Genomic DNA, 12767 nt, shown 5'->3' with positions numbered 1-12767 from the left:
CCCCCCTCGTCTCTGACTGAACTTTGGTTGGACTCATGTTGGACCAGGTGACTCACACCTGGTCGCTGCAGTGATCAGAGGAGCTTCCTGCTCTGTTACATGGTGCATTCAGGGGCTGCTTGGAAATCACATATATTGAAATGAAATAATTACAGTTTTATGGTAATGGAATGCAACACAAAGACTTTGATCTGCATTTTCACTTTCTGACTTGGATTCGATGGAGTCAAACTTTCTTGAGAACTCCTGCCTGTGTTGTTCTGTAGAGTTGTTTCATCGCACAAAGTCGTTCCTACAGACAAAAACACTGTATGTGTTCAAGCAAAACCCCTTTGTTAAGATTCAGTAGTTTATATCAGTATGTGCCATCAATTGTGACTTTAAGGTATTTTCAGAAAATGAAAACACTCATAAAGTAAAAGCACCTTAAAATGTAACTTAAGTACTGTGGTTTAGTAAAAGTACCTCCAGGTGTGGTTAATGAGTTTAATTAGTGCAGCGAGCAGCTGCAGCACCAATATAAGACCAGAGGAGCCACATGCAGCTCACAGCACAAAGCTTCAGTCTACAAACCTCCGGCAGGCTGCTGAAGCTCAAACTGCTGCTCTCTGACTCAAACATGGCGCTCGGGCTCTTTGGAAGGTGACTGACTGAATTTGTTTTCACGCTGAGCGACGATACAGCTGCTGCAGTTCAGCTGAATCTCACCTGCCGTCACTCTCTTACAGGCTCTCTTGGATCTGTGTGCTGTTCAGCTGCGGCGCTTGTTTTCCTGCAACTAAAGGAGGTGAGTTTCACTTTTGACCGTCTGCTGACTGAAGCAACGAGGACTCGGCTTTCTGCGTTGGGTCTGAATGTTCTGACACGGAAAAGGCCAAACGCTCAGCACAGTTATCTACCTGTCCTCTCACCTGCTGTCTCTCTCATTCAGTCCAGCTCCAACATCAGTCTCAACACTTCAGATGAGAAACACTTTGAACCTGCTGTCAATGTTTTGAAAATGAACAAATATGAACTTTTATTTCTTGACTTCAGTGGTTTTGGTTTTTAGATGATTTCTGTGAGTTCTAGTTTAGTTTAAAAGCCATTTCAAACGTTTCTGTCTGCACTCAAAGAACTTGAGGTTCAGCTTCTCCCCTCGTCACAATCTGTGTCCAGACTACAGATATCCCTACACCGCTACATGGGGCTCTGCTGGTGGACCTGCTCCTGGATCAAACCTTCATTCTGGAGGTTCCAGGGCTCCTGAAGCATCTTCCCTGAGCCTGGGCTACGTCAGCCCTCCTGTCGGCACTGGGAAGAAGACTCCGAGCTTCTCCCCGCAGCTTCAGCCTGTTGCTGGAACCAGCGGCGGGTCGAACCTGGGCTCCGTCTACGGGGCTCCTGATTCTGGCTTCGCGTACCCTGCTGGGAACACGGCTACAGCCTACGAGTCTGGTCCGAGCTCTGGGTACAACGTAGCACCTCTCCCTTACGACAACTCTGGTTCTCCAGGCCTTCCTTGGGTCGGGCAGCCTGCGGGGGGCGCCGACGCTTCGTTCTACGATCCAAGCAGCTGGATGCCGTCGCGTCCTTTCCCGGACCTCACTGTCTGGGAGTCTGGCGACCAGATGTCACAGGGCGCGAGCGAGACGTCCCCTCTGCCGCCTTCATCCTACATCGTCCAGTCCAGGAACGGCTACCTGCGAGCACGAGAGGTCCTGTCCCACACCAACTACTCCCCAGAGTACCCTCAACCACCGGTCTATGTCTCCAAGGCCGTCAAGGCACCAAGCGGGTCTCTGCCGGCGACTGGACCCAAAGGAAAACAAGGTGTCCCACTTGGTAAAGTCAACTGAAGTCCAAGCTGTTCTGTAACCGTTCATGACTCACGTTGACCCTCTTTGTCTTGCAGGGTGAGCTTCAGCCTTCTGGAAGTGTTTCTATGTTTGAAGCTGTTAATAAAAGATGTGATCACTTAAGTGTGTGTGCTGTCAGCCATGTTTGTAGTTTTAACTTGAAGGTTAACTTTTTCCCTGAAGTCATCACTAAGCCTTTTGATCAAGATCCCTTCAGCTTTGTGCAACAAAGTGTTTTGTTTTAAGAGTGCTGTGTTCCTTCTGGTAAATGGAACAACAGGTAAACCGATCAGTCACGTCAAATCTCAGCTGACATTTGGTTCAGCCTCACACAGGGTTTGAACATGGTCTACCACAGCTGGTAGCATCAACAGTCTTGCTGCGTGCCAGTTTGAACCTAAATGGCAGTCTGTCCAGTACATGCTAATGTTAGCTTGTGCAACAAATTGGCAACCACATGGAGGCGAATGAGTCAAATGGCATGTTGCAAGTTTAATGTCAACTACAGCTGCTTTCCACTCTAACTTGACTACAGAACCAAGTTATTCATCTGTTTACTGTTTTAAAAAGTTTGTCCCTGAAGCATCTTGTCCTGCTCAGCAGGTGGCTGCTGAAGGTGAACCTACAGTTGTCAGTGAGCATGTAGTGCGCTAACTCAATGTAGCAAGAGGACAGTTGAAGGACAAGAACATCAGTGAAATAAAAGTTTGTCTGGAATGTGTTTGAACAAACTCCTGGGTTTCATACAAAGTTTTTCAGTGTCAGCACTTGTTTTGAGGTGCAGTTTTAATCATACTGGAGAGGCTGTATTTTCATTGAAAACTTTGTAGAGTCTTAGAGGTTTTACTATATTTATAACTCTAAAGTACTCTAATGCGTTGGCAGTATTCTTGTAACCTAATTCCTTATGGAGTTACTGATTTTTTTTTTTTTTTTTTTTTTAAATGTAAATGCCTGGCTGTAACCTGAACAGCTGATTGGCTCAGATGTTGACTCAACTCTGACATTTTATAGAAATGTCTTTTTGCTGAACTGGAGAAATTTTGATCGTGTCTGTCTCCAGGGAACATCATCCAGAATGGGCTGTACATCGTGAATGAAAATACTCAGAGTACAAGTACCTCACACTTGACTTTATCAGATACTTTAATACTTTTACTCGTACTTTTCATGTGACTTTTAAAAAAAAACACGTCTATTTTAACACTTTCACTCGCACAGTTTGACTTCTGGGTACTTTTTACAACACTGACAGAAAATTAAAGTAGCTGAGTGCTTAGTTACATCCCTTACATCGTGTAACAGTATATTTACAACTTTAAATACAAATAGCGTCTCAAAACTTGTCAGTCTACAGTAGGAAGTGTTTAGGTGCTGAAAATGTGTTTTTTTGAACAGAGTCTGGTGAGGAAGGGGTTATGTTTACAGTAGGCAGATGACGTCAGTGTCAGCTGTGCCTCGCGCATGCACTGTCCGCGTGCACGTGTGTGTGTGTGTGGATGATTCAGCAGCTCGTGCAGCTGCAGTCAGTCTCAGCGGCTCGCGCTCACAGTCGGCTAACAGGCGAAAACAAACAAACAAACACACGGTGCTTTTATTTTGGTGTTCTCGGCTAAGCTAACAGTTAGCCAACCCGTGCAGGTGAAGACACACGTCGGAGACCCCGTAGAGCTCGGAGAGGCCGGGCAGCAGGAGCGGAGCGCCGCGGTGAGCAGCGCCGTGTGTCCGCCTCACGCCTCCCTGTGGATTTTATCCGGATTTATCGGGACTTTCATCGTCCGTTCTCAGACTGAACCTCGACTCATCCCGCCTGACATCCAGCTGCTCTCATTCAACCGTCCCGACTCCGACATTTCCGCATTTTGACGTCTGATGCTTCGTCTCTGCGGCAGGTGAGCCCCCACGCGCACTGACACCTGACACACAGTGTGAATTTAACACACCTGCGTTCACTTCCACGGATGTATGAACACAGGTGACATCATGTACGTGACCCGTCACTGATATTACAGGTGTGTGAGCCTCAGATAGCTAACCGGCCATGAACGAGGGCTGAAGGTGCTTCTGTCACAGCGGACCTTCACTGCGCAGGAGAATCGGTAACGACCTCAGAGACACACTGAGGAGGCTCATAGCTCCATTACCGTATTACATACATTAAAGGAGCACGCTGTGATTCAGGTGGGGAGATGTTAATGAGCAGATAAATATCTTCACTAAAAACAAACAGTCTTTGTTTTCATGACTGAACAAACCAGCTGACCTTAAAGGAGTTTTACCTTGTTTGTATGTGGCGGACCCTGCCACCTCCCCAGCTTCAAACAGTGAGTCTGGCACCTTGTTTTCCTCTGAGAACAGCTTGTTCATTCACTCATTGTGAATATTACAATGCAGAGTTTGATTTACTGTGTGGAAATGAGGGAAACTGTAGAGAGCTACAGGAGTGCTGACATGATATCACACTGAATTTCAATGTAAAATAATATATCAGACACATGCAGATTGACAGTCAGTGTATGTTAAAATCAGACAGGAGAACTAAAGCTATCTTAAAGAAACGTGTGCAAAGAAAGAAGAAAATTTACTTTCTTTTCTGCGTCTCATTTGGAGATGATGGATAGGTTAGCAGTTTATCTTTCTGTAGTGTAGCAGGTCACTGGTTTGATTTCCTGGACCCCCTGGCATCATGCCCAAGTATCGTTGAGCAAGGCACTGAACCCTTGGAGCTGTCAGTCAACTGGAAAAGTGTGTGAATGCACCCCAGATGCATCCAGATGTCTGTGTGTCGTCTGTCATCTGTACCAAACGTAGCTTCACATTACATGTTTATTATATCTGTTATATCTGGTGGCAGACGGACAGACAGTCGTGTTTTTTGTGAACAAATAAGCATGTTTAACCACAGCATGATGTTTAGACACTAACCACGTGGTTTCTGTTCCTAAACCTGACCAGAGCGTCACGGCAAAACAGAAAGTTCAACCCAAACAAACGTAGAGTTGCGACATAAAGAAACGTCTAATGTGAACTGATCTCAGAAGTCCACCAACGTTTTTTTCTGGTGACCGTTCCACTAATTTTAAGTTTGAGGTCGTCAGGTTTGGTTCTTTATGAATGGAACAACTTTGATTAATTAATGAATAAAATGTGAAGACAGTTAAAAATGTCCGTCACAAGTTCCCACAGATCAAGATGACGTCTTTAAATGTCTGGTTTTGTCCAGAACCCAGAGATAATAAACGTGGAGTCATATTTAAACAGAGATGAGCAGAACAGTTGAAATGCTTCCCGGCTGACGGAGACGGGCTGAGGAATGTTCTGGAGGCTCACGGCTGTTCCAGTGGATCCACATTTCTCACGTCTTCAACCCACATTATTTACATTCTTCAGGTTCACTTGGTTTCATTCATTCTGCTATTTAACGCTTCGGTTCATATGGTTTTAGCCTTCTGGTTCTGCAGGTTCTGTTCTATTGTTCTTGGGCTCCGCTGGTTTTGTTCTCCAGTTGTTCTGTCCTGCAGGTTCTGTCGTCTAGTTCTGTGGTGACGTTGTCCGGATGTTTGGTTCTGTCCTCCACATCTGGAGCTCCGCTGGCTCTGTTCTCCAGCTTCGCTCCACTTGTTCCAGGTTCTGTCCTCTAGTTTCTGGTTCTGTCATGTAGATCTTTGTTGCGCAGGTTCTGGTCTTAAGCTTCTTGTTACTTTTTGTCATGTTCTTCAGGTTCTGTTGTTTTTATAGTGATGTTCTCTAGGTCTCTGGTTCTGTCCTTTACATCCTGAGCTCTACTGGCTCTGTTCTTCAATGATTTTGTTCTCTAGGCTCGGTTCTTTACTTCTCTTGTTCTGCCAGATCTGTGCACTACTTGATTCTATTATCTAGCTGTTGTGTTCTTCAGGTTCTGTAGTCTTGTTGTGTAGTTGTACAGGTTCTGTCCTCTAGATCGTTGTTCCACAGGCTCTAGTTTCCTGTTGTTTTGTTCTGTAGGCTCGGTTCTCTAGTTTTTTTGGACTGCAGGTTTTGCCCTCTAGTTGTTCTGCGGGTCACTTGTGTCTCACTTGGTTCCACCTGCAGTGTGTTCTCTGACAGCAGGAGAACAGAAGCTGCAGTTGATGTGGTGTCAGTCCAGAGGGAACCCGCTGACTCTGTGACCGATCTGTTTGGGTCCATTACAGTCTGGCAGGCGTCCAGTCGGGTCCGTCCATCTGTCTCCCTCCGATGTTTCCACTCGACTGGACCAACTTTCTTTACTTTTGTCTGTTCTGTTCCTCAACAGAGCACCAGAAATAAGAACAACTTAAAAATGTCTTACTGGATTTATATCGTTCCTCTGTTCTGAACTGAACCCGTCTTCAGTAGATAGATGAATCCGGACCTTGATGCAGGCCCTGTGTAGACCGGGCCGAGCCTTGGATGGGACCGTCCCTCCCTGCTAATAAACACAGAGGACAGAGGGAGTTTGGGTCAAGCTGATGAAAATTTAACTCCACAGGCTGTTAGGAGCTAAAACACCACATGATGAATAATTTATATGTAAAGTCTGCAGGCGGAGAATGAATTTAACTTTACTCTGTATTATTATCAGAAACAACCGTGAACGTGTCGTCAGGTTAAATAACTAGTCAGTCTGCCAGGAATCAGTAAGTTATAACAAAGCAAAGTCAGAGTTTCAACAATTAAAAATGTTTGTTCCTGCTTTTGTTCTTTGTCCTAAACAATCAAAACAAAAAAGCACTCTAACTGATTAATTGGTTATCAAAGAAATTGGGGATTAATTTAATAATCGATCATCAGTCGTGTGCAGTGATTGTCACATAGAAACAGACTCTGTGATGCTGCTGTGGAGCTTCGACCCGACGACGTGCTCAGGCCTCATTAAGTCTCTGTGGTTTATTAGTGAGGAGCTCTTAACGACCCCACTTTAAAGCACAATCATCAGTTAGCTTCCTGGCTAACGATCGCAGCCTCTCTCTGTTGTTCTGCTGCTGACTCTTTGCTTTAATGACATAAACTCTCTGACTTCTCCTCTCCTCCATCACTGAATCTCTCTCTCAGCTGCTGATTCACTCCTTTCCTCTCAGCCGCTGACTCGTCCTCTTCTTCCTCCTCTTCTTCCTCCTCTCCGTCTCTCTTGACCTTTCTGTCGTTCTCCCTCTTTACGACTCTTTGTTTGCTCTCTTGTCTTTTGTCCTGCTGGATTCAGTTGGTAGGCTGGACGTGTGGAATTTCATTTATTTGCTGTCAGGAAAGAGAGGAGCATCCAGTATGTCGTGAGTGAATACATGTCTCCTTTTAAGGACTTATTGATACTAGAACTCACCGTTATTTTAACGGTCGACCCAGAAGTTAGCATCGTCCTGGTTCCCTCGACAGAAACCCTTTTTTTTCCTGATGTTTTTTGGGTTGTTGTAGAAAACAAGCTACAGTCTTCAGTTGTGGACTCTCTCCTCCAGTCCTCTCTGTGATTCTATTCGATATCTGATAGATAATTGATGCCCTCCCTCCCTCTCCCTCCCTCCCTGCTGATGGATTTTGAAAGGCAGGAAATGTTTGGTGAATCTTTCCATCTCTCTGACTGGGTGGTGACTGTCTGCAGTGTTTCCTCACTGTGATCAAATCAGCTGAGCTGCTCGAGTTGTTGTGGGGTCACTTAGTGCTGAGATGTTTCCAGAAAGACCTTTGGAAGAGGTCCAGTGTCCTCGGTACTGTATTACTTATGATACGATTTATATCACGATACAGCGATTCTGCAATAACCGATACATTGCAAGATGATCATATAACGATACATCGCGATATCTTTCTAACTGAAAAATCCAAAATGCCCATAAAAAGGTAAATTACATTATTCCTCTATTTATTCACTGCGATTTGGTGTCATATTCACAGAATTTGACTCAAGCTGAGATGAAACACTGAACAAAAAGTGTATAAAGTCTGAGCATAGTGTTTCTGACTGTTACCTGTCAGTGTCACATAAACCGTCCAGACTGTAAGAAAACAACACGTTTTTCCAGCCTGTAAATTACATGTATAGATCTATAGAACCATGAAAACAAACAGTGTAAAAAATACACATTTCTTTAAAAATACACATAGAAATCTACATATTTTAGTGCTTTGCAAGCATAACAACATGTAAACCTGCACATGTTTTATGCTGAACAAACTTGCCTCTGTCATTAATCAATAGGAGTTTAAACACACTGAACACGGCGCCTTTTAGCTGGAGAATACAATGAGTCCACATCATATAGTCTTAGATGGGCCCAGTTCAAATTTAATAACACTTTTACTGCAAATGAATACTTAACACATGTTTTTCAGAGGAAATATTCAGCCTGCTGGGCAAAAACATGACCGGCCTGAGAGTAACGGGAGCAAGAACTAATTAAAGTTTTTTATTTCCTTATTTACTCTGACTTTGTTCATATGAAAAAGTCAAAAACAAGCCCATCCAAAGAGTAAAATGCATAAAACTACATAAATTAGCATACTTTCCAAGGTAAGGGCTTGAAAATCTGATATAAACTATATTATACTATATTACTGGATTTGAAATCTGATTAGTTACATGAGGCATCAGTCATCTGGAGGCAGCCGTGTGATTGGCTCAGGGGAGCGAAGGAGGAAGAAGAGAGGATGGGTCATTTGTTTACACGATCTGTGACAGGCTGTTGTGGACATACACACTCATATCTGCAGAAATGAGCTGTCGATCAAACAGCTGCCATCGCAGGATCTCCAGTGCTTGTTTCTTACTGAGAGTGCATGATGAGCATCATGTCAGAACTAACTGATGTTTTAAACTATTTGATCAAAGAATCAGTGAGGCAGTCCATTTACTGTTTGTAAAACCTCAGCACTGTGAGGTAAGACTGTGTCAGGGTTTAGGCCGTATTTAACCGGCCCTCATGTGAAGTTATAAACATAGTTTTGGGCCCTCGGATGCTGAAACAAGCTGCTTATTAGCTGCTCACAGAAGTAGGTCTCCTGGCTGGTTGGATGAAGGTTGGTGGATTAGCAGAGCTGAGTGCAGGGCAGCGCAGAGAAAGAGCTGCTTTGTGGCAGATTAATGATGGTGGGGGTGTTTCTGAGAGAGTGGAGGTCCACAGCTCCCAGCACAACAGGGATGTTGTCCATGCCAAGTTGCTATGAAACCAGGAGGGTAGATGGGGGGAGGGTACCGAGACGAGGGGCTCTGAAAGGCTCCCGGGCAACACGTGATGCCTTCCACTGCTCAGCTCAGCTCATGTGGTCGAGACGAAGAGTCGAGTTCAGCTTCGTGATCAAGTTCTCTAATAAACAAAATATTTTCTATTAGTTAGGCCTTAAATATCACTGTATGTAACCCATCAAGACCTCAGGTGATGCTGTTATTTGAAAACGTTTTCTAAAAGGAGCAGATAGAAACTCGAAATGAAAACCAAGAGCTTTAGACTTTGGCTTTAATTTAGATTCAATTAAGAATCATTGCTTTCGCTCAAGTGTTCATTAATCATTAACGAATCACAATGCATTTCTTCAGTGTCTGGAAAAGTGACGGCATCGTCCAAAAAACACGCTCAGGTCACATCTGGCTCTAAAAGCTCTTAAATGTATGAACGCTAACGCTGCGTCCGGTCTGAAAGGTAAACGCACATAACGATCAGCTGTTTGTTGTTGACGTCAGACTCAGACTGTAGTCTGTCTGTCTGTGGGCGAAGCTTGTTCAGGCGTGTGTGTGTGTGTGTGTGTGAGGAGGGTGTGTGTGTTTCTTGGTTTAATGCCCAACAAGACAGGGCATTCATGCCGTGTGTGTCATATCTGGCCTGAAGCTGAGCTCCCAGTTAAAGAGTGTGTGTTGAGTGTGTGTTGAGTGTGTCTGTGTGAGTGTGTGTTGAGTGTGTGTTGAGTGTGTTGAAGCCTCTGAAACAGCCTCACACACACTGAAGCCTCAGTTAGTTAGTAGATGTTTTATACACAAAGAGTCGGATCAGATTTAGTTCTGGAATTTCGAACTTTGACACAAAACTTTGCAAATGATGAATATTTGAAGCCATGTTCGATGGCTTGGGGAAAGATTGGTGCAACATTAGGCTGTGTGATGCGTATTTGATATATAATAATATCCTATATTATTGTTTATGTTCTGTCACACAGCGTCACAGGTTTATATTGACCTTGTGTGGAAAAGACTGACTCTTGTTTTACCTGAGATTGGTGATTATTAACAAGGGAAAATATTTTTCTCAGACAGAAGCACAGTCGTGTGAACTACTCAGTTGTCCTTATTTGACAAATCTTCAAAAGTGGTGACACGTCCCTGATTGTAAGAATGACCCTCACTAACAATGATGCAAAGACACAAAATATAGAATTTAACAAACCGATCCAGCTGGAATAGATCAACACAATCTCCTGAAACAGTGACAAGCAGCTGGTTCGTAACAATATCCAAATTCTAGACAATATGTAGTCTCATATCATGATAATATCTCACATATCGAGGGCATAAAATATTTTATTTTTTATTAAAAGATAAGTGCAACATGACTCTGTGTGACCAGCAGCAGAGAACAGCACAAAGATGACATTCTGGTAATAAAGCGAGGGTTTCCTCTCCAAGGGTCTCCGGGCAGATTACAGCAGCATGCGTTTCCTTTTCTGTCTGACTGGATATTTAGGCTAACGGTGAGCGTCATGCTCCACAGATCAAATATCCTCCCCGGCATGATGACGCGCTCAGTCTGCCCGACGCCAGACACACCCAGCGTCCGACCGGCAGCCATGAATAATGCAAACAGCGGCTAAATGCGTCCGTTCTATTTTGATGAGGAGTCGTCCTGACTGAGTGTGTCAGTCCTCCACTGTGGTGATGATGGTGATGATGGTGATGATGATGGTGATGATGGTGATGATGGTGATGATGGTGTTTAAATGTAGAGCAGAGTGATTCAGATTTCAGAGCCTGTTGATTGATCAGCTTTTACTCTTTGTGTGTTTATTGATCAATCATTTCTTCAACCTGTTTGCTGACATTACTTATTGAAACGTGCTGTGCAGCAGGTCAAATGACTGATTTGTGAGGCCGATACAATACGCGATCAGAATTAAGGTCACAATGATCATATCACTGTCCACACATGACTTTTATTGATGAGGACATTTCTGATTAAAGCTGCTCACAGTACAGGAAACACTTGTTGTGCTTTCCATAATGGTACAAGAAATATAAGAGCGCTTTCAATTCACAGTCCTCTGATATCTGATGTGGTCAGTGAGGGAGGAAGTGTTCATATTATTATTATTATTATTATTATTATTATTATTAGATTTAAATTAATACCACACTGTGAAGATACTCCAGGACAGCTGAGGCTCTGTGCACACGTACACATCTTGTTCTTAAAACAAAGCTTTTTCTGAGCGTTTTTGCCTCCGTACATGTGAACGTCTCTGTGTCCTCTTTGTTTGGCCGGCTTCTGATTGGCCAACGTGACCTCACGTAGAGGTTATATCCACACCTGTTGCTTTGGTGTTTGTTGACAGCCTGTGTTTATGTTTTCACAAGGACAGAGATGTATTGACATGTTTTTGTATACTACTTACACCATCTACTCCACTACAAGTGCCTTTAGTTCGCAGCTGAAGATATAACGCACAACATTTCTATTAAAATGTCTTAAAACGACTCCACCTTTGTTCTTTATGTTGTTGAGTTGTGTTCTTACATCATCCCAAATGTTTCCAACAATGTTCAAACCAGAGAAGTCCTCAAGCAAGTGTAACGATGCGTTTCAATTGGTCGTCAGATTGAGGGAGGAAGGTGAGAAACGAGACTAAAACATTAAATCGTTGCCTCGTCTGTGAACATTTCACGCAACTTCACAAAGTTAAATTACGTCTGTTGTTGAGGGACTCATAGTCACATAAATACAAAATGGACTTAGTGGTATGAGTATTAAATATTAAAAATCTTCGAGAAAGAATCGTGTTGCTGAGATGTTTACAGTCGGTTGGAGCACGCTGGCAGAGCTTCATCACACTTTGATACTGTTGGAGATGTTTGGTGGTCGGGAGGCCACGCGATCAGGTCTCTGCAGTTTGACCAAGAAGGACTGAGGGAACGAGACCATAGCTCAGTAATGAAGGCAGGGAGGAAAGGAAAGAGGAGGAGGAGGAGGAGGAGGAGGAGGAGGAGGAGGAGGTTATGTTACTCTGCCCTCTGCCAAGAATATCTCTGTCCTCTGTGATCAGCATGTAGAGACTGAAACCACAGAAAGCCCAGAGGAGGAAAACAAGGACATGATGGGAGGAGGAGGAGGAGGAGCAGCTTCATCAGAGATCAGAGGTCTTAACAGCAGATGAGGAGCATCACTTCACTCTGACTTTAAATCACCTCTTCCTCTTCTTCCCATAATGCCTTGCTGTTTGGAGTTGTTGCACAGGATTTATAGATTTGATTTACACATTTATAGAAACAGACGCTCTGTGCGACCAGATGTAAAGATTAGAGCAGATTCATAAAATCCTCACATGACGATCAGCTGTTTCCTGTCTGCATTATCATCATTGCACGGCCGAGGCGAGCTGACATGACAGAACAATTACAACCTGCTCGATGGAAAGTAATCCCTGACGACCTCTCTCCACGTTGTCTCCTGGTTTGTTTACCTCCAGCCTCGGTTCACCTCCACATCCACGCGTGACGTAGCCACTGACAGCTGCTGTTTGTTATTGAGCTCTGCAGTCTTCAATGTTAATATTTGAATCTGGATTATATGAGGTGTGATGGTCCAACAGTGTCTAACATGAACAGGACTTGTGTGTGTTTTTAACTGGACGTCTTCTCTTGGTTGTGTTGTGACGCGGACTGAGTGCAGCAGCAGCAGATCAGGTTTCTATTGATTCATTTATCATTGAGCGACGGTGGAAGATGATCCCGAGCTG

At 43.9% G+C, this 12767-nt stretch overlaps 2 protein-coding genes across 7 annotated transcripts in view; both read left to right on the top strand.

The window, feature by feature from the left end:
• Nucleotides 1-484: 484 nt before the first annotated feature.
• LOC119010343 lies at nucleotides 485-1961 on the top strand. Its single transcript, XM_037082432.1, has 4 exons — nucleotides 485-642; nucleotides 729-787; nucleotides 1159-1812; nucleotides 1895-1961. The coding sequence occupies exons 1-4, from the start codon at nucleotides 539-541 to the stop codon at nucleotides 1897-1899; spliced, it is 822 nt and encodes a 273-aa protein (XP_036938327.1). The 5' UTR covers nucleotides 485-538; the 3' UTR covers nucleotides 1900-1961.
• Nucleotides 1962-3085: 1124 nt separating this feature from the next.
• Nucleotides 3086-12767, top strand: part of ccser2b (coiled-coil serine-rich protein 2b) — a 40298-nt gene continuing 30616 nt past the window's right edge. The window contains exon 1 of one of the 6 annotated variants that reach the window (XM_037082422.1): nucleotides 3086-3730. The gene's annotated coding sequence lies outside the window, so the exon portion shown is untranslated. Of the gene's footprint in view, nucleotides 3731-3785; nucleotides 4020-4046; nucleotides 4163-12767 lie in introns of those variants that run through there. The other 5 variants (XM_037082421.1, XM_037082416.1, XM_037082418.1 and 2 more) reach the window with 5 other exon arrangements.

The sequence above is a fragment of the Acanthopagrus latus genome, chromosome 20 (genome assembly GCF_904848185.1).
Source record: "Acanthopagrus latus isolate v.2019 chromosome 20, fAcaLat1.1, whole genome shotgun sequence".
In the NCBI taxonomy this organism is placed as follows: domain Eukaryota; kingdom Metazoa; phylum Chordata; class Actinopteri; order Spariformes; family Sparidae; genus Acanthopagrus; species Acanthopagrus latus.
Note: the sequence above shows the minus strand (reverse complement) of the source record. Positions and strands in the feature narration are given on the sequence as shown.